This window comes from Sphaerodactylus townsendi, linkage group LG04 (assembly GCF_021028975.2).
Source record: "Sphaerodactylus townsendi isolate TG3544 linkage group LG04, MPM_Stown_v2.3, whole genome shotgun sequence".
Lineage (NCBI taxonomy): Eukaryota > Metazoa > Chordata > Lepidosauria > Squamata > Sphaerodactylidae > Sphaerodactylus > Sphaerodactylus townsendi.
The window spans coordinates 93792148-93813600 of record NC_059428.1 but is presented as its reverse complement, the minus strand read 5'-3'; the positions used below and the strand labels follow the sequence as shown (position 1 = coordinate 93813600).

Below are 21453 nucleotides of genomic sequence, written 5' to 3'. Positions count from 1 at the left end.
GAACACCTGAACCTAACTCATAACTAGGAGATTAAGAATAGCTAGGAAAAGCAATGGCAAACTACCCCACAAAGAGGCTTGCCTATAAAATCACTGCTCGCAGTGGTACCCTAGGGTTGAACATGACTGAAGGGGAAACTTTATTTTAGGAACTGAAGAAAAATATTATCTTTAGATTTCCATAAGTGTGCAATCCAGGTGCATGAATCTGTTAATAGTCCTTGATCAAAAGAAGTATACTTCCCAAGGAGTCACTGCCGAAGCTTTTTTAAGACACAAGGTCCCCATGGCACATGGCAAAGTGCCTCTGAAACTGAAGGAGTCTGAAAGGCCATGTCAGGCATGGATGTCAGGTGTCTGTTAGAAGAGGGTAGCCACTAGGCATGTCCCATCCCACTCTCCAATTACCACATCCATGTCCACCGCAAAAATATGTCACTCAACAGTCCAGTTTTAACTTACAGAGCATTCTAGCATCCTCATTCAACAAATATGCTCATGTCTGAAAGTTATTGTTCAGTTTCCTGGTAACAAATGGCATTTCTAGATAATGCTAAAGTACAACTATTTACTGGTTAAATTCATTCAAAGGAGTAAAAAAAAACACCAATAGAAATAATGCCATTTTAAATCCTTACCAGGCAGCCAATAGGTAACAGAAGCCAATGCTTAAAAAAAAAAAAAAGCTTATGCATATCTGTCTTGGTATCTCATTATGTAAATCTCAGCACTTTTCAGAATTGCTGCACTCTGGTCTCAATTTGTACATGGACATAGATTTTTGAATGTGGATTAGGAACAGTTTTGGGGGTCCAAAATAGCTTTCAATGTATAGCCATAAGAAGGTGGCCCAGTCTAGAATTCCTCAAGTCGAACAGCAAGATGAGTACTTAACATGGTGCTCATTAAATCTCTCATTTCTCCCAATCCCTCTGGCTCTTCTCTCATGTTAAAGATAGTACAAAATTTATTACTTTTCATTCAATCCAATACCTTAGAACCTTTTAATCCTCCCAGCTGGTCTTTATCATTCAGGCCCCAGACAAAAACTTTCGTCTTTATCGTAGCTGCTGATTCCAAGCCTGCAATCTTCTTTCTCACAAGGCTAAATACAGAAACCATAAATCAGTTTGGAAACAGGGGAATATTCACTAGCATTTTAGCATTTAAGCCTATTCAATTAGTTAAATCCTACTGGCTTTTCAACAAAGAGGAGCGAAGTCCTTTTTAACACCTTTCCAGGAGGGATCTGTATTTGAGACCCCCTATGTCGGAGTTGAGGATCTCGCGAGGACAAAGATCATAAGGGATGAAGGGTGCAATAGAGAGGGCATCCGCCAAAAGGAAGTTGCCCCATAGCAATATGCCCCCCTCTGAACCCTTCAGAGATAGAACGGTCTATCAAATCGAATTAATAATAATAATAATAATAATAATAATAATAATAATAATAATAATAATAATAATAATAATAATAATAATAATAATAATTTTTCTTTCACTGGAAAGAAAATCCATCCCAGTACATAGATTTTCAAATACTCTTCTTCAACTTTGTTTCCTGAAAAACTGGCACTCTAGATCCAAAATACATCATCTGAAAGATTTGCTGGCCTTGTGGCCATAATAAAATCATTCATTCATTCACACATTCATCATCTGAAAGAACATAAAAAATGCAATGAAATCCAGGTGCACATAAAATGAGGTTAATCTGATGACCTCAGATTATACGGAATCTTATAAATGAGATAGTTTGAGCAGGGATTAATGTTCTTCTCACTTTGTATCTGCTGAAAAAATGATAAATATTGAGAAGTGTTAGGCTTCATATATTTGATCTGTATCTTTTGAAGTACATGATCTGGTATTTGACACTAATTGGCATTTTAAAATGTCAGGTTCTTGCTTAATTTCCACTGTTTATAATTTTGAAGTGTTTCAACTTGTGAAAGCTCTAGGTTTCTTTCACCCTCAAGACTCTCCGTCCCATTTCCTCTTACTTTTTGTGTATATTGTGATATACTGGTTAAAGCAGGACTGGGGAAACTTGGGTTTATATCCTTGTTTAGTCGATGAAGCTGGTAGGCAACCAGTGTAAATTAAAAGCAGCAACACATCAAACTATCCTGCTTGACACAAGCGATCTCTTGCTCCACCCCAACAGGGTGAGTTCAACACAGCTGAAATCAGCTGGGAGTCAGATGGGCAGGAAGGGTCCAGGGAGGGTGAGTCCAGGGAGGTGCAGTGGGAGAATGGGGTCTCTTATTGTAGAATACCAGTTGTTAAAATTAGAATTTGTCTGTAAAGGTAAAAAAAAATTAAATTTGACTACACATGTAAAACATCCCAGTGATGATGCCCTTATCCCACACAAGGACCTGCTCATAATCTTGAAGCGCCAGATTTAACCCAGGCATTGCTTTTATCCACTGCAATCACACTCCTGTGTACGTCAAAACAAAACTATTTTAATTTCTTACTGGCATTTCTAATGTAGTCTAGTTTAGTCCCATAGTCTCATGCATCCATGTACACTATACTGAACACATCTGGCTAGGTACAGCCCATGTTCTACTCTCACCCTATCCACACTTTGTTTGCCACCACACAACATGTTCACAGAGAGATGTTGCATTTGGGCAGTGAAGGACGCTCAAGCTAGAAAGGATGCCTACCTCTGGAATAGGATCTCCTCTTCCTTTTTCAAATATCTTAGGTTTTGCTAATATGCCATTGCAAGGACCATGTTTCCAGCCACTATATGAAAAAAAACATTTAGATGGTTTGAATATTCCATTACCTGCCAGTGTTGGCTTTATCATCATCCTCCTCTTCATTGTCAGAAGCAAGGAAAGGGACGGCCGCCAAGTCTTCATCCTCTGCACGGATACGCCCCAATATGTTGAGACCATGTATTTTGCAATCTATACCAGAACTCCTGCACTGCTTTATAGCAACCTCAATATACCTGTGGTACTAAAAGGAAAAGGGCATAAATTTCTACAGTGGTTCTCAATACACGTAAGACATAGTAAAAATAAACTTGAAACCAGTCACATAGTATGCCATATTAAAACCTGCATTGATTAGACTTCCAAGTATAATCCTTATATCCTTCTTCTGCTAGACAGTGAAAGGATAAACATAGTTTCTATTTTACATAAGTTGCTCCACAACAGGATCTTCTAACAATCTTACTAGCAAACTTAGAAGCAAGGAAATGATAACTCTTCAGAGTTATAATCTGGACTAATACAAGCTTCCTGTTGTGCTAAATAAAGAGCTGTTCATGCTGGAAAGGGCTACATAATCATCAGAAGCTGTGCTTTTACTTATCAGTATAAAAACAGAATATTTTTCACAAGCTTTTTACATAGCCAACAGCTACTTACCTCTGTGCAATCACCAAGAAGTGGAACTGTAGTGTCTGTAGGATTAATATTAATTGTCTTCAGCTCTATGAGGTTGTTTAAAGAACTTCCACCTACACAACAATAAGATTCATGTAATACCCATTTTATTTATGACAGAGGACATGCATCAGATGTTTTAGTGCTCTTTTGATAAATAAGTTATGAAATGACTGGCAACAAAATTAATTTTCTTTGAATTTGAAAAGGGTATTCCCATACCTGAAACCACAACCAACGACGGCATGTAGCTGCTGTCTGCAGGATCCACTATCATTTTCAGTCTGTGCACCAGTACATCAGGGAAAATTTCTAAACGAATCCAGTGCTAAAAAAACATTGATTGCATTCAATTCTCTAAAATCCTCTGAGAACATATTTTGAAGTACATAATTTGTGATATTTGTGATATTCTTAGAATTCAAGATTTATCCCTAGTTTAAATAACATCAAACCCCACTTTTTAAAAGAAAAATCTACCATCACTAATACATTGAACACAAATGGTAATAAATTAACAATCAAATAAAGAAATGTTTCCGGTTTCTTTTCTTAACTTGCCTTTCCTTGAGAGCCAGAAGACTGCCAACATTGCTCACTACCATCAATCAAACGTGAGGCCTGATTCACAGAAGACGACACATTCAAATTTTTAACAATTCTTGACCAATCATCCAGCAGCATTCCTCGCTGGCTACTGTGACGCCTCTTCAGCTGCTTTCCAGAACGGCCGCAAAACACGGGAGACTGACCTTTTTTAAAAAGATAGTATTGAAAGTCTACAGCAGCGAATAAAAATAAAGCCAAATTTTCGAAGTCACAGAATCTGACTTGGAAAGGACCCAACACAGAATCTTTATGCCTAAATCAACCCCAAGACAACCAAACCTGGCATAGGAAGTTTCAAAGCTTCCAAGGTGCTGGCAGAAGGAAGATGATGACAGACTGTGGTTAGATACACAGTGTTAAAAGTAGCCTAAAGTCTAAAGGATGTGCAGAAGTTAGTTGTTTCTTTCAGATTTCAAAATTTTGAGGGTATTTTCATTATGAACACATTTAAATTTCAAATTGAGCAAAATAACAGATTGGTTGTTTTGTATTTAGGAGCTAAAAGACTTCTCTAATTGCAAGATAGGCTGGTGCATGAATAGCAAGAAAAACATATTTAAAAGTAGACAGAATATAATGGGTTGGTTCAGATGTAATAGGAAACCATGGTTTAAGAAGCCTGCCATGGTAATGACATGCAATGCAAACCACCCCTGTCTGTCTTGCCTGTCTGTTTTGGGGGGCAGAGGGTGAGAAACAATGCTGAAACCAGGATTTGCCAAAACAATATTCAGTGGTTTTTGAGTTGGTCAAATTGTGGTTTCACTAAGCATGAAATTGGGATGGTTTCACATCATGTCTGAAATGATCCAGTAACATGGCATGAACTAATCGGTTACACAGTTACAGCTCCAGCTGCAGTTTTGTACATAAAAGAAATTCTGAGCATGTGGAAAGTCTGCTGGAATCAATAGAGGGAAAGATTATGAGGAGCATTTTTGAAAACAGATTTTGCTAAGGTTATCTTTCTGATCTAATAGTCAACTTAAAATAGTTACAAATAAACTGCTCATCCATCACCAGTTTTACAGTTACAACTATAACCAAAATTTACCTGGCTCGTTTATCCTTCCGAAAGTATGCCGTGTGTTATGTTTTCTGGTTTTGAAACAGGTTTCACAGAAATCAAAGTCATCACAATTCCTGCATTTAAACCTAGGTCCGTTGATGGGAAACATTTGACAGCCATCACACCTAATTTTAACAAAAAAGAAAAAATATATCATTTGTCACATTTGACTTCACAACACAGTGTATTACAAGCATTTCTATTTATCAGTCTCTATGTGTCAGACATTCACCAGCAGTCATCTTACAGATAACCTCAAGCAAGGTTTTATATTATGTAGCTCAAGAAACTAATATTTATATGTGTGCCTTGCCCCAGGTGGGGCTGCCAGGTGTCTGTCCCCTTGCCTGGGTAATTTACAGCCCCCCCCCCCCCTTCCCGGCTCCTGCTGGTCTGGGAGCAGGTGGTTCCTCCTTGCTATTCCTCCTAGCTTCCTGGCTGGCCCCAGTAGATTTGGTTGGTGGGGCGTCTGGCCACTGGTGGTTATCCTGGGGCCCAAGCTGTCTGGCCCACTATTCAAGGCCACTCCCCAGCTCTCTTCCTTCTTCTCTCTCTTTCCCTCTGTGTGTCACTCTCCACTCTCTCAACAAACTCTTCTTGTCTCTCCTCTCTGATCTTGCTTCCTCCTCCCACTCTCCTGCCTCTGTCCTCCTTTTATTCACTCCCCCTTCCTGGTCCTGCCCTCTGAAGACCCTCTCCCCCTTCCTCACTGGATCGCAGGCCACTGCCTTGCCCATCCAGGCCGTTCACTAGCTGTCCCTGCCACACCCTCCCTTTTAGCCCAAGGAAGGGTAGGGCTGGCCTTCTCCCTGCCTGGTCGCTGGGGCTGGCTGCAGCTTGCCCACCTCACTTCTGGGTTCTTGCAGGGTGAGCCAGAGGTGGAGGGCTCCTCTGACTCACCACCATCTCCCGCACCCACCCCAATGCTGCTGGTCAGCCCCGGGAGGGCTGTGGGGAGTTGCATGACTATAACAGCGGGCCCAGACAAGGCACGGAAGTTTAGGCCGGCAGCTGCCACCAGCTCCAGACAATTTATTAAAGTAGGAAAATGTCTATAGGAATTTTTAAAAAACTTACGTAACCCCTGGATGAATACTGGGAACCAGTTCCATTTCTGACAAAAGCCCAGTCCAGTGAGACTGCTGAGGAAAGTCAACGATGACATCCTTACCATTGGCACTAAAGGCTGTGAAAAAAGGATGATAATTACAGTTAACTCCAAAGATAAGAGGTAAGCACAGCAGAACCATTTGGGGATACTGGTATTTGGTACACTGTTTTTCAACTGGGAAACTGCAATGATTTGAAGTAACTTGCACATATGGGCAAAGGCAGAGTGAAGGGAAACAGCGCCGGGGGCACACATGCTCCCTTTGCCCCTGCCGCAGCAAGCCTCGTGTCAGCCTGGAACGCCTTCGTCTCTTCTGCTTCAGATATCACCCCTGCCTCCGCTTACGCCACTGCATATGGGTAAGAAAGAGTTCAATCAATTTGCATGAAGCACAGAATTTTAGCACTAATGTTTTTAATTTGGATATGTTAAAACATGAAAAAACAAAAAACCTCACTACAATTTGGTCCTGTTTGAGATAAAGTCCTCTTCAAGGCAGACATTTATCACAATTTAACTACACCATCTCAAAATAAATAATAGGAATTGTTTGAAAGTTCCCACCAAAATCAACTCACTCTTCCACTGTACATTTGGGAGGTTAAAATAATTGGGTGAAGGATTTCTCCAGAGCAGTAGACGTATTAATTATTGATGCACTAACACAAAACACTTTTCTATGGTTATTTTGAAAAAAAGATATGTTGTTCAGATATACTGAAAGTATGAGGGAGATTATGAAGTGAAAATTGTTAACATAACATGTACTATACACTTCAAAAATATTACTCAACAGAAAAGGCAAAATTCATCCTTGTGCACCTTTGATTCCACTAACATTTTTTTTCAATAATTACCTTTTACAACCCCCACACTTCTGTGGGTAACAGATCCCCACTTGTACTTGGGAGTGGTTACAGAAGTTTTGACACGCACTTTATCACCAATCTTTATGTGTGAAGGAGAACTCTGTGGTGGAAACCCTAAAAATAATCAGGAATAACATTAATTTGCTTGGAGTCTGATGATGTGGTAGATATTTCAATAAGTAAAACCTCAACTCACCTATAAGCTCAACATGGATGTATCTAACCCAGTATGTGCCACCTTTCTGCTGCCAGTCGCACTGCACATTGAGGTCATGCAGTCCATCGCGATCCAGTTTAATAACTTTGCCCACATCACCTTCGCAAACCTCCTCATAAGTCCTGCAGCATCTAACCATCATCCCCACCTAAGGGGCGAAAGAATCATTTTAGCACACTTGAACCTTCAACAAAAAAAAGTATGCCAATAGACAGCTATTCATGATAAATAGGGCTTCCATTATGAACAATTGTTATTACTTAGGAGAACTCGCCATCATTAGATAACACAACGGATAGCTGCATTGTCAAAAGAGCAGCTGTGAATCTGGTGTGTACCCATCCATAAACAGGCTAATCTGTGGAACAGGTGGAAGTTCAGATATCAAAGCAGGAATGCAAGAAATTAATTTAACAATTTGCACATGTATTGCTTGACAGTATTTCTATTCCAACAACATCATCCTGTGCAAACAGGAAATAGCACCATTCAATGCAGGCTTCACAGCCAAGCTTACCTGAATGTTTTCTCGCACATACACAGCATAGTCATCATTACTTAAAAAATCAGCTCGTTTCTTGTAAGTCTGGCTTTCTGTTACGACAGCACCAGTGGACTGTAAGGGAAAAAACCCATCTGTAATCATGATCTCTCTACTATTAGTACTAAATGCATGGAAGAACTTCATTTCACTGACCCAAAGGTAAGAAAATACTGACTACTGGTTGTTTTTTTGTAAACAACTTATAAAACGTCTCCAGTACCTACCACAGGATATGCAGCTTCTGCTTCTTCCACATCTTCCACTACCTCTTCATCTGAATATTCATCAGATACTGTGTCAGCATCGGAGAGATCAGTAATTTGAACATCAGGATGATCCAAAAGCCAGCCCACCAAGGCTTCCACACCTAGAACAGAATGTAGCAAATATGGCTGTCAACAAATTATCATTTTGACAGATTCACGGCAGAGGTCATCTTTCCCTTTTGCGTGTCTTGTTCCGTCACCATTAGCCTTGGGTGCTTCATTTCACTCTATGGGTTTTAAAAAGCCACTGGCACATCAACAACAATGAGTCCTTCGTTACTTGGCAGATTCTGTTTAATCCCACACTTTAAAACCTCACTTACAGTGCAATCCTAAAGAGAATCACTTCAGTCTGTGCCCATTCATTCAATGGGCTTAGACTGGAGTAACTCTCACTGGAATTGCACTGCTAGCCTTTAATCATCATGCTCTGCAAGAAGTACGATGGAAGCAGAGCTCTGCCCTTTTCTGCAGAAATTCTCTCTGCTTCATTTTACATTTCTTTGCTTCAAGCATTTCTATATGTTAAGCATACAAACTTCAATTATCTTCAACTCATAGTTTCTTCTTGCCCCGACACACAGGAGCTCACTTCGGAAATCCTGAATTTTAAACCCTTTTATTCCCCGAGACCACTCTCTGTATCCTAAAGATGAGAGGCTCCTCTAAACATCAAGACACCCTATCTCCTCCAAATCGTATGAGACCTACAGAAAACCATCATAGATTCAATGCTGTCCTCACATATACTACTCAATTATTTAACTAGGGCTGCCAAGTACATAGGCATTTCATCAATTCTTTGTTTAGTAGCATATCATTGGCATTGAATTATGAAATACCTGGTAACCCAGAAGCACTTCCAGAAGTTCCTGAAAGCGATTTAAGTGCAAACTCAATGTTCTTCCTTGGGAATCCCATTTCTATAAGCTGTACTACAATTGGAAGTGGTGGAATAGGGGACACTTTACGTTTCTTTACTTTTGCAGGTCTAATATGCTGTACTGTAACAGGGGTAGTAGCTTCACTGGAGGTACACTCTTCAAATACTGGAGTTGAAGGATGTGCGGACTCTACAGCCAGATATTGACACACAGCCAATGCAGCAGCCTAAAGGGAGACAGACAGTCACCTCCTATGTAACTGAAATATGTTTACAATGCAACATGACTTGAATTTTGTATTGAATCTATATATCAGCTAATGTCTGGATTAGAATATCTACAGAGCAAAACGAAAATTTAGTACCCCAAGATTAATTACATGTCCAATTTCAGCATTTTCTCCAATAAATTTGTTTAGATCAGTAACAACTTATTTCTCAACAACATATGAAAAGTAAGTTATCAAGTACAGAAAATATTATAGCCATTTAATATCCTAGAATGCCAAAAAGTCCTTCAAAAACAAACGCACTTAACCTCTCATGTATGCAAAGGTATTCTTAGTAGTGGGGTAAAGCCATCTTAAATATGCAATGTTGTAATACATTTAGGTCCCAATGACACTGCATCACTTTGTGAGTAGGAACCAATTCCTCTGTATGAAAGATAGGCAATAATTGTCATGTATGACTCTTCCAGCTTCAGTTTTCCTCACTATGTCCTATGCCGTGCCTGATGATCCCTATCAGAAGCAACTGCTCCAGAAATGAAGAGGAAGGTAGCAGCAGAAGTAGGTGGAAAAAGTCATCCTACAACCCAACCACTGCTTGAAGATCTTTGGATCAAGCCCATAATGATTACAAAGACATCGTCTTAGAAACTCTCTTGAAGAGATTTCATTCACAATACAAAACACCTTTCTGTAATGTATGCAAAGAACTAGAAATTATCTGTTTCCAAAGATTCAAACATGCAAGCAAAGAAGGAAACCACTCAACAACAATACATTTAATTCACCTGAACAGAAAAATTGTAAGGATTAGAGGAATAAAGTTACTGACCTCAAGCTCTTGCTTGTCAAAAATTGCTTTCACAGGTGACGGCTGCGTTGCCGCTGTTAATAACTGTTGTAAGAGGATCATGGGAGGCTGAGGTCCTTCTGGAGACATGTCTCCTATATCAGGTGATGCTACTGCACCATCATCTTAAGCCAATAAAAATATTTTTAATTGCACATACCGCCATATAGAAAGGAGGGGGAAACCTATCACAATATTAATTCATGTCTTGTTTCATATGCAAAGTGATATTTCAAGGAAGAACTGTATCATAAAACCTTCCCCTGGACTACAAAAACAGTAATTTATGGCAGGAAGTTTAAAACTGAAAAGGAAAAAAGTACCGTGGCACAATTCATACAAAATGGCGAAGCATGAGAGAAATCTTCATGTTCACACTAGCCTTTTCACACCTCAGTAACTAAACTTAGTAGCATTTAAAATTAAGATTCTAGCTTAATTCCAGCACTGATCCACTTTACCTGACTTAGACAGGTGTCAAATTTCACAGAAATAGTTCAATTTTTAGTCATATAATTAATACTCTGCCTCTTTTAATTTAAACTATACAATTTCCCTTGCATGTTGTTTAACGGGAATGATGTTGGCTCCACCATCAGAACATTAATGAAGTCAATCTTCAATGGAAGCCTATATGCTGCTCTCACTATTTTTAATATGAGCAGCAGCTATAGGTCCAGTCAGGATAAGCCACTGCAGATATATAGCTTCTTCTTCTAACAAGCCCATTAGGATCAAAAATCTCAGACTCTCCTTGGTTTTTTTAGGGCCTTGGCAGAATCTCCCAGAGGCTTTTTATTCTACACTAGATAATAAGGCTATACAACTTCATGCATCTTCACAGAACCACAACACCAATGAGATTTCATCTGAAAGGGAGCAAAGCTTTTTTTTCTGTCTGCCTGTCTCAAGACATACCTCATATATAGACTGTCTTTGTATTTTGACAGATTTAAGAGAGTTTTTGACAATACCCTCTACTAATAATGAAATCACATACAGTACTTGCAATCATAGTTTCAAAAAAAAATCTGAGCACAGAACATAGGGTTGCCAGGCAACTGGTGGGGGAAACTATTCAGTGGTGAATTGAGGCCTAGCCCCCAGATCATCAGTGATGAATCAATGTAACTTCCAGAGCTCACTAGAAGTGACTTAATCACGTTGCCAACTACATGGGGATGCTCTGGTATTTGTGCAAAAACTCTATGGTAAAAACGACTTCTACAATAGAGTTTTTGCTGAAACACCCTAGCGTCCCCATGTCATCAACGGCATGGTGGCCTCAATTCTAGTGATGACATGGAGACTAGGGCTCCGTTTGCTGCTGGTAAGACCCTTGCCAACTGATTGAATGGTGCTGGGGTAAGGGGTCAAAGTGAAGGATTCCCCAGTGGGGATATGTAACCCTAACAGTACAGCAATTCCTCACTTGTGATAAAATGCTCATGTATATTCTCCATAGTTAAGCTGTTATCCTGACTGAAGAGAAAGGAGTGATTTGGGTCTTTATCCATTAATCTTTTTTTCCCCTTCTTTCCAATGCGACATATAATTTTCCCATTAATCTTCCCATTTCAACCATATAAAAAAAGCTTAAAACTCTTATTAGTCGTCACAAATATGACTATATAGAGCAGAAGATATTACCTGTAGGAACTGAGCCTGTCTCTTGCACTGCAGGTTGAGATAAGATTTGTCTTAATTTATCCTGGTGAGAAAGCAGAGCTCGACCTGCTTTTAGTATGTACAATTTTAACTGTTGGCATCTTAGAAGATCCAAATCTATTTGGCCTGTTCAAGACATATTATAGACATGAACATATAGCAGCATCTGCTAATTGTTTACCATCAGATACTTCATACATTTTAGTACATAGTCAAATGGCTTAAAAGAAAACCTGAAAACACAAAGATACTAATTGTTCCAAAACAAAACCACTTTTTGAGTCAGAGCACAAACTTCATACTTTCATCAGAGCAATGCATTTTTTTTCTTTCATTTGCTCTGTCCAAGAAACCCAACTAAAAGTTTCACTAATGGAACAATTAACTACAATTTTTACAATACTCTCTTGAAAGTTGATGAAGCACCACTGTTCAAATCAGATCATCTTATAACTGTAGTAGCAGAATCATTTTGGAATAACGAGCAGAATATGAGCAAAGTGAGTCCAATAGCACCTTTAGATACTAAAAAATTTTTCTAGGGTACAAGCTGTCAAGAATCAAAGCTTCCATTGCCAAGTACTGATGAATCTGAATTGAATCGAGCTCCTTTACACTGCAGAACAACACAGCCACTCTCTGAAACCAATTACAAGTTGAGAAAGACGTACCTGAAAGACCCTGACTGGGAGATTTCCTCCTATGTTTTTCTACTTTACTTCCAGCCAAGTTGACCAGCTGAGCCCAGACAGATAACATGGGTTCAGTGAATGGCAAGTTATTCACACTAAAAGGAATCACAGGAAGCTAGAAAGAAAAGAACATGTATTTACATTTTGGTTTCTTCTGCTTGGGAAGTGAATTGCATTTCTTTCTTTGCTTTCACAGCCAAGAAGCCATCTCTTCCACGTCTAGAAATTTGCAAAAGTGTAAGCATCAAGTTGAAAAGAGGCACATCATGAAAACACAGAAGAAGAGATTCTTCTCTCCAGTTAAGATTAATGGATTTAATTTCTAGAAGACTGGCAAAGTAAGGGGGGGGGGATTTCAGGGCTCACAAATCAAGCAGGGGAAATTTGCTTTAACACACAAAATGCACACTTACTGGTTTAAGCTGACTAAGGGGACAGATTCTACATGTCCGCATGTCATAAAACTGAACAGTGATTTTCCCTTTTGGAGTGATTCTTGTCACAGTGCCTTCTCCAAATTCATCATGAACTACTTGACCACCTAACCGCAAGCGACTATCTATTCCACCAATCACTGCCAGGACAGCCATTAGACCTCCCACTTCAGGATTCTCGGAGTCTGGAAAGAAGTCTTCCAAAACAGCCTAGCAGTAAGAAAGGAAAACAATACAATTAACTTTAGAGTGAACTTACCATTGTCACATACACGAGTACCATTTTTAATACAATTTGAAAAGCAGCAAGCAAATTTTATGTTAAAGTCAACTTAACATTGAAGAAAGCAGCATAATAATTTTACAATAAAGATCTGTAATAGATTAAAGAAAATCAAAATTTAATTAACAGTTATTTTGTTTAAAAAATTTTAATGAATTGTTTTTGAAAATGCGGGAACTACCCCTTCTGACTGTTTTCCTGCAAAGATGTGGGTGATGGAGGTTAGCTGAGAGTTGATGTACTTGTTTATGAGGCCATTCCACTGACTCAGTGAATGCAGTGTCCGCAGCAGTGCCACTATCTCTTCAGCCAGAGTACTGCTGTGAGTTGCAGTAAGAGAGGCCTGAGGCCTGGCCTTCCTCCTCCTCAGAGTAGATTCTGACAAAAAAAAGAATGAAAAGCTTGAACATTAACAATATTTGAGAGAGAGAATAAAATCCAGCATTATAAGCTAAATGCTCTTTCACCTCTGAGCAGTGGAATATCTGAAGAGCAAGTAGTAAGAAGGCTTCCCAGGAAACCAAACAATTTTTCCACAAGAAATTTCATATCTCTTGATCTTTCCGTTTTATCCCAGGAGGGAAGCACTGCTTGTAGCAGGTGCACTGCAAGGATCTAAAGCAGGTGCAGAGGAGGAAGAGACACACATTCAGTTACTGGGAAAATGCCAATCAACTAAAAATAAAGACACTGTATTACATAATAGATTAAATAAGTTTACTAAAGTGGTCTGTAATGGTCCTCTTTTTAAAAAAACACGCCCCTTTTTCTCACTGGGTATCAAGATAAAAGATAATTTTGAGGGGGGGAGGGGACTGTAAACTGTGAGGTTTAATTTTGGAATTTTACAGCTTGTATCTGAAGAGACAGGGTATTGTATGCAGATAAGTTTGGTTAGGTACAAGGATCTAAAAAACCACCTCACTGGAATTTTTAACTTTTTATTTTTCAATGGCAAACTTGCCCTGCCCTGCCAAACCTGATTTCCAAAATTCCCTGAATTTCAGGAGGTATTTGCCACAACAACAATAAGGCTGTAACTGAAGCCCCATCAAGCCACTTTTGGGCTTGCATAACCAGTAATGTGGTTCTTTCAGTTCAGATCATATGAAGAAATAACCCTGAACCCAAACAGAAATCAGAATATGCAATGCAAACTTTAATCTCAGAGAAGAACAAATCAGAGCACCCACATACAATAGGTGTTTGAATGACAATCAAAGCACATATAAAACTATAATCAACAAATACAGAACACATACTGCTTAGTGTTATAGTTGGATATGGCTATCTTTCAGTTCAGGTCAATGCCGCCAAAATTTGGCCTGATAAGCTATTTTTCTCAATTTCTTATTTTTAACATTTCAGATAAATCCAGCAACATCAAAGTTATCCTGCTAAGTCATTTGGCAAGACGACTTCTTAAGAGGTCTGACTGTGAATGATACTGAAGTTGTGCCTCAGATGCCTCTGTCTGTCTTCTGATGAGCACCAGTTGATGCTGTTCTGATTTTTTCTTTTCTTTTCTTTTTAATAGTATTTTAATTTTGCTTTGGATTTCCCTGATGGAAAGATGATATGATTATTTTAAACTAATAGGCAAGAACTATGATGGAACTCAATCATGACTTAAAACTTTAACGGGTACCCTCTAGTAAAGTAATGCACTACCTGTCGCTGTAGAGATGCTGCAGTAAATGACTCATGCCCCTCAACAATTTTCATTAGCAGAGTTATCCATTGTGATGTACTAAGGGTGCTGCACATCTGAGGCATGAGTGCTACACTTCGAATGAATCCCAAGGTACACCAGATTCTGTGCTGTTCTTTATTAACCAATGTATTCGGCAAGGAAGCTAGAAATAAATAAATAAATACTTCTTAATGCTCTTCTCTAATTACCATTATTAAATTCATGCATTATGACATTTGAATGATTTTTCTATAGAATAATGCTTTTAAGAGAACTAGTTCCAATAAAATGGAACTAGTAGTCCTTTAATCACTGTATTGTTTGCTGCATTATTCTATATTATTGGGTACTATAGTTTATAGTTTCTTCATTTTAGCCAACCGTAAAAAACAGCTATAAAATCTTTGGGGAGAAAAAGTTTATGGACGTCAAGCGTCAGATAATCAGATACACAAACAATTGTTTGCTCCATTAAGGGAACACTCAGTTCAATGTTCCAAAAATATACAACTGCGCCACAAAATGACATCCATCGTTTAAACTTCAAAAAACCAGAAAGTGTTGTATTGATATTACAATAAGATCCAGGTGGCAAAAGTACTTACTTGATTTATCTATAGTTCCACTCTCTACCAGCATGCGGAGGAGCCCACACAGAGTTCTGGTAGCTTCGTTCTGCATGACTTCAGCATGGATTCCAGCAGAAAGGCACAGAGTCTGCAACAGATTCACTGTGCTGGTCAGCATCATGGAAGTAGGATGGAGATTGCTTTCAACTTGTTCTCCTTCTGAAGCAAAAGCAAAAATAAGTGGCAGCAGGCATATTACATACAATGCTGGTTAATTCATTCACAAGTTATTTTTACAGTCATACTAATATGGCTTTATGGCTGTAACCAGTTTTAAATCTGGAATAAAGACATCCCAGAATTTTGTTAATACTGAACGAGCCAGTCAAATAAAAAGCGGGAATACCTAATTTTATTTTGTTTAATATTGAGTAAACTTGCCCAGTATCGGAACAGAACAGTAAAGGGCAGTTATCATACCAAGAAAGCATTTATGGAACCATGTCAGTAGTGATGTTGACTAAAGAAAAGCAGTTTCGGAAGACAGTCATTTTGATCTGCAGTTGAACAAGATTCAAGACTGATAGCACCTTAGAACAAGATTTTCGGGGTATAAGCTTTCAAGTCCAGTTCCCTTTGCCAGACAAAAGGAGCTCTGATTATATGCCAAAAATACTGTGGTCTCCAAGGTGCTACTAGAATCCAAAGGAAAGCAAACTATTATCATGTTATTGCAGTCTTAAAGGGAAAAATATCTAAGCATCTGCCCATTAAATAACTTGAAAAAAGAGAATGACTACAAAAATGTGACAATCTAAACATTCACTTCTAAATGAGATGGTAAACCAACATAACACGGGCCCAGAGGATCCTCTGAAGTTGCCAGCCACAGATGCAGATGAAACGTCAGGAGAAAATTTATTTATTTTTATTTATTTATTTATTTATTTATTGAGCTTATATACCGCCCCATCCCCGGGGGGCTCTGGGCGGTGTACAACATAGAAGAAGGCAATATAAGCAATTAAAACATTTAAAAGCAGCGAGAACCATAAAAATTTCTAGTAATATAATAAGTTACAGTAAAAATAAGAATAGATGGCGTTCAGCAATCTGCTTATTATAATTCCATCCCTTCCCCTAAAGGGGGGGGGAGAAACAGCATCCCACGTTCTAATCTAAGAATTCCCTCCCCCTTCCAAAAGGGAGGAGTGGCGAGTCTGAGATGACAGCTGACCCCGGTATCAGGGCCGGGGAAGGGGGCACCATCAACGGCTGGTTCCTCCAAAGGCCCGGCGGAACAGCTCCGTCTTACAGGCCCTGCGGAACTCACCAAGGTCCCGCAGGGCCCGGACAGCTGGAGGGAGAGCGTTCCACCAGGCTGGGGCCAGAGCTGTAAAGGCTCTGGCCCGTGTGGAGGCCAGCCGTATCGCCGAGGGGCCAGGGACCACCAGTAGGTTGGCCTCCACTGATCGGAGAGGCCGTGCAGGGACATATGGGGTGATGCGGTCCCGAAGATACGACGGTCCCAGGCCGCGTAAGGCCTTAAAGGTCAGTACCAGCACCTTGAAGATGATCCGGAATTCCACCGGGAGCCAATGCAGCTGGCGCAATATTGGCTGGATGTGTGCCCAGGTGGCGCTGCCTGTAAGCAGGCGCGCTGCTGCATGCTGGACCAGTTTTAATCTCCGGATCAAACGCAAGGGAAGGCCCGCGTAGAGCGAGTTACAATAGTCTAATCTGGAGGTGACCATTGCATGGACCACAGTGGCTAAGTCCGCTTGGGAGAGGAAGGGCACCAGCCGTCGGGCCTGACGAAGGTGGAAAAAAGCAGCCCGGGTTGTATGGGCCACCTGGGTCTCCATTGATAGAGACAAATCCAGGTGGACCCCCAGGCTGCGAACGGAGGGGGTCGGCGCCAAAGTGACCCCCTCCCACACCGGCGGCTGGAAAGACCCTCCCCCCCCTTCACGGCCAAGCCAGAGGATCTCCGTCTTCGATGGATTCAGTTTTAACCTGCTCTGCCGCAACCAACCAGCAACCGCCTCCAAACAGTGCTGTAGAGCCACAGGGGCGGCGATTGCTCCCCCCTCCATCAACAGAACGAGCTGTGTGTCATCTGCATACTGATGACAAATCAGCCCGAAACTCCATACCAGCTGAGCAAGAGGTCGCATATAGATATTAAATAGCAGCGGGGATAAAAGTGCCCCCTGGGGTACACCGCATTGAAGCGGGCACTTCCGGGAGGCTTGATCCCCGCACCTCACTTGCTGACTCCGGCCCCGGAGAAACGAGACAATCCACTGAAGGACAGTGCCTCGCACTCCAGAGGCAGCCAGGCGGTGGGTCAAAAGGTCGTGATCGACCACATCAAACGCTGCGGTGAGATCTAACAACACCAGCAGCGCCGATCCGCCTCGGTCGAGCTGAATACGGAGTGTATCTGTGACAGCGACGAGAACAGTCTCCGTCCCATGCCCAGCACGGAAGCCGGACTGGAAGGGGTCAAAAGCCGATGCGTCATCCAGAAAACCTTGAAGCTGCTCCAACACCACTCTCTCAATTACCTTCCCCAGAAACGAAAGATTCGAGACAGGGCGGTAATTGGCCAGATCCCTCGGATCTAATGATGGTCTTTTTAAGAGTGGGCGGACCACTGCCTCCTTCAACCCATCCGGGAAGACTCCTTGCTCAAGGGAGCCATTGATTATACTCAACAGATGGGGTCGTAGCTCCGCCTGGCAGGTTTTCACAAGCCAGGACGGGCACGGATCCAGAGGACAGGTAGTAGGTCTAACAGCAGCTAAGGTTCTGTCGACAGCAGCTTCAGAGAGCAGGGAAAACTGGGCCAAACAAGGGCCTGAAGACGGCAAGGGAGTCTCCAGTTCACTAATTGTAGCCAACGTGGATGGAAGGTCATGGCGGAGCGACGCGATTTTATCCGCGAAAAAGCTCATAAATGCCTCACAGCTAATGCTCAATTGAGAATTTGAAGATCTCTCCGATAAGGAGGTCAATGACCGAATTATACGAAACAATTGTGCTGGGCGGGAGCTAGCGGATGCGAGGGAGGAGGAGAAGAAAGCCCTCTTCACTTCCTTCGTCGCCACCTCATAGGCTTTCATAAGCGTCCTATAAGATGTTTGCGCGGCTTCGTCGCAAGTTTTCCTCCACACTCGCTCTAGACGTCTAAGTTCCCGCTTCATACGGCGCAACTCCTCAGTATACCATGGAGCACGCCGTGAGCGGGGACGTAGAGGACGCCGGGGAGCAACAGCATCGATGGCATCGGAGAGCCGGGAGTTCCAGTCCTCCACCTACTCATCGAGCGTGCCGGCGGGTTCAGGGTCCCGCAGAGCATTCAGGAAACCAAGTGGATCCATAAGTCTCCGCGGGCGAGCGTAAATCGGCTCGTCGCCTAGACGGGGGTGATGCGGCAGGTCCACCCGTACCTTCAGGGCATAGTGGTCGGACCATGGCACTCTTTCAGTAGAGGATACGACCAGATTTATCCCCGACCCGAAGACCAAATCCAGCGTGTGCCCAGCCTCATGGGTGGGGCCAGAATTTATTAAGGAGAGGCCTAGCGTCGCCATGGATGACACTAGGTCCGCAGCCGCTGTACATGAGGCGGCATCGACGTGGACGTTGAAGTCCCCCAAAACAATAAGCTTGGGGAACCGCAACGCCCAGTCCGACACCACCTCCAGCAGCTGTGGCAGGCCGCTTCCCGGTGCGCTAGGCGACCGGTACACCAGGAGAACGGCCAAACTCTCCAGGGCCAACCACTCCAGGCCGACACATTCTATGCCGGTGACCTCCGGGACGGGGACTGCCCTAAAGGGAATAGATTCACGGATGAACAGCGCCACACCGCCCCCCCGGCCCTGTGTTCGCGATTGGTGAAGACACGCGAAACCCGGGGGCGCGACCTCGCTCAAGGCGACGGTCTCACCTTCGCGCACCCAGGTCTCGGTGATACATGCCAGGTCCACCTGTTGGGCTCCGAGAAAATCTCGGAGCACCATGGTCTTATTGTTGATGGACCTGGCATTAATTAACACCAAAGATGAAGCAGAGTGTCCCTGATCCCAACCACCATCGTTTCTCAGGATAGGTCGGAGGTCAGAAGGCAGGCGAGCATAATTATATCTCGTGTGTCTTCTATCATATGGCCGCCGCCTACCGCAATATCTACCCCGTCCCATTAATACAGGGATCCCCAGCCCCAGAGTTGGTGCCCCCATGACTCTGCCAAACCTCCCTCTTGCCTAAAAAGCCTGACTAGCACCCTACAGAATATATCTAACATAATTATGTTAAGCTAATCCTATCCTATCAATCTTAATCTAAGGACCTTGGTCTAGGAGACAGGTCAGGTTAAGCCAAAAATAAATACAAATTCAAATCTGATGAGCTACCCACAATACATACAATTCAATTCTTAAAGCTACCCACAATTCGTATTAACAATACAATTTATCCGGTCTAACCAGAGCAGTAAAACAGGGAGTTGGGGGGGAGAAAATTGCAGATCAGGGGGTGCCAAATAACGGTAAGGAGGGCCTTAAGGTGGCACTATGGCCACCAAGGCTCCCAGTGGAGCTGGTGGCAGTAGTAGTAAAGGCCTACTATGATGTACGTTCTGCTGCGCAGACGGTAGGTCCGGGGCTCACACCACCCGAGCCAGCCGTGTAAATACTGGGTCAGCAAAAGAGTTGTAACACGGTATTCAAGGGCTACAGTCCAGGTGATGGTTAGAAAGCCTCTGCCACCGGCTAATCCGGGTAACCCTAGGATGACAGATAGGGAGTGTGAACGTAGCCTCCCGGGACGTGTCGCGCCCAGCTCTCTCACCGCTGGCTCGCCCGTCCTGGGGAGGGCAGTGATGTCATCAAATGCACATACTTTCACAAGTCTCCACCGTGTAGCTGATCTTTCCAGTAGGTTCCACCAACTATGCCACTGAAAGCGTCCAATTTCCTGGCTCACTGCCAGAGTTCTATCCTGATGGATACCAAGTCGTAGTGACAGCCTCTGCTGTGATAGAATAGATGTAAAAGGTGCAGTACCCGCAATACCAAGGTTGGCCACAGGGTCGATCGTTCTACTGCCACCTGTGGCAAAGCGTGGTACTGCCCTCGCCGTGTCTGATGATGTTTTCCTATGGGAGTCTCTGGCTAGCGGCGGCCATGATGGAAGGTAAAAGGGAGTTACTGCCACTAACTCCCGGTGCCGCAGCCACCAGAACTTTTTGAGTCTCTTGTCAGGCGCTGCGTTGTTCTGTGGGGCGTCGCACCACGCTATAGGCGCTGCGTTACCAAGGACTTTAGCTGGCGGCGACCGCTCTGAAGGGTGGGAGGGAATCTCTGCCACTGATTCCCGGCGTTGCTCTGAGGCTCCGTCTCCAGCTTCAGGCACTTCAAGCGCCACGCCCAGCTCTCTCTGGCCGCGGGGTTCCCGGCTCAGCCGCGCAGAAGGAACAGGAGGGGGGAGCCCCTCTCTATCCAACTGCTCGCCAGCCCTGGCCCCAAGCACCGGCCCGACTTCAAGAGAGAGGGCACTGCAGAAGCCCCGACAAAGAGAATGGAAGCTCCCGCAGGGATACGGACACGGCAGATGAAGAAAGCAAAGAGCCAGGTATCTCATTCCGGCAGCTCGATATGTTTCGACTTAATTCTAAATAGTTCTAAATAGTTCAGCTAAATTCAGCTTACTTCGTTATGTTGAAGTATTATTGCACTCTCCAGCGATTTTATAGCACTCTCCCGGCTTCTTATTGCACTCTCCCAACGGCCGTATGGGCTTCCAAACACCGAGCCCCCGCTCCCGAAGGGTATAAAAATTTATAAAAGTGGATAGAAGTCTTATTCCAGGCTAAAACGGGTGGAATTTAAAGTTAAAAATGTCGTTGTGGCGGAGCTCCGCTGCTGAGCTCCGGTGCGGACGCCATCTTGCATCTTAACCTACTGGAACACAGCCATACAGCCCGGAAACCCCACAACAGTCCAACAGAACATTATTGCTGACTAAGAGTTAATGGATAAAAT

General features: G+C 42.6%; 1 protein-coding gene across 5 annotated transcripts in view; it reads right to left on the bottom strand.

Annotated features, from left to right (window-relative positions):
* Nucleotides 1-21453, bottom strand: part of HERC2 (HECT and RLD domain containing E3 ubiquitin protein ligase 2) — a 112253-nt gene that overhangs the window by 42794 nt on the left and 48006 nt on the right. For 4 of the 5 annotated variants that reach the window (XM_048492510.1, XM_048492513.1, XM_048492512.1 and 1 more), the window contains exons 38-57: nt 15437-15619; nt 14810-14994; nt 13606-13753; nt 13320-13516; nt 12835-13065; nt 12401-12536; nt 11712-11855; nt 10044-10186; nt 8941-9208; nt 8057-8199; nt 7806-7904; nt 7268-7436; nt 7060-7185; nt 6169-6277; nt 5077-5216; nt 3975-4165; nt 3636-3741; nt 3396-3487; nt 2804-2979; nt 994-1105 (exon numbers count right to left, since the gene is read on the bottom strand). In XM_048492510.1, coding sequence (XP_048348467.1) covers nt 994-1105; nt 2804-2979; nt 3396-3487; nt 3636-3741; nt 3975-4165; nt 5077-5216; nt 6169-6277; nt 7060-7185; nt 7268-7436; nt 7806-7904; nt 8057-8199; nt 8941-9208; nt 10044-10186; nt 11712-11855; nt 12401-12536; nt 12835-13065; nt 13320-13516; nt 13606-13753; nt 14810-14994; nt 15437-15619 — 3098 coding nt within the window. The remainder of the gene's footprint in view (nt 1-993; nt 1106-2803; nt 2980-3395; nt 3488-3635; nt 3742-3974; nt 4166-5076; nt 5217-6168; nt 6278-7059; nt 7186-7267; nt 7437-7805; nt 7905-8056; nt 8200-8940; nt 9209-10043; nt 10187-11711; nt 11856-12400; nt 12537-12834; nt 13066-13319; nt 13517-13605; nt 13754-14809; nt 14995-15436; nt 15620-21453) is intronic. The other variant, XM_048492511.1, reaches the window with a different exon arrangement.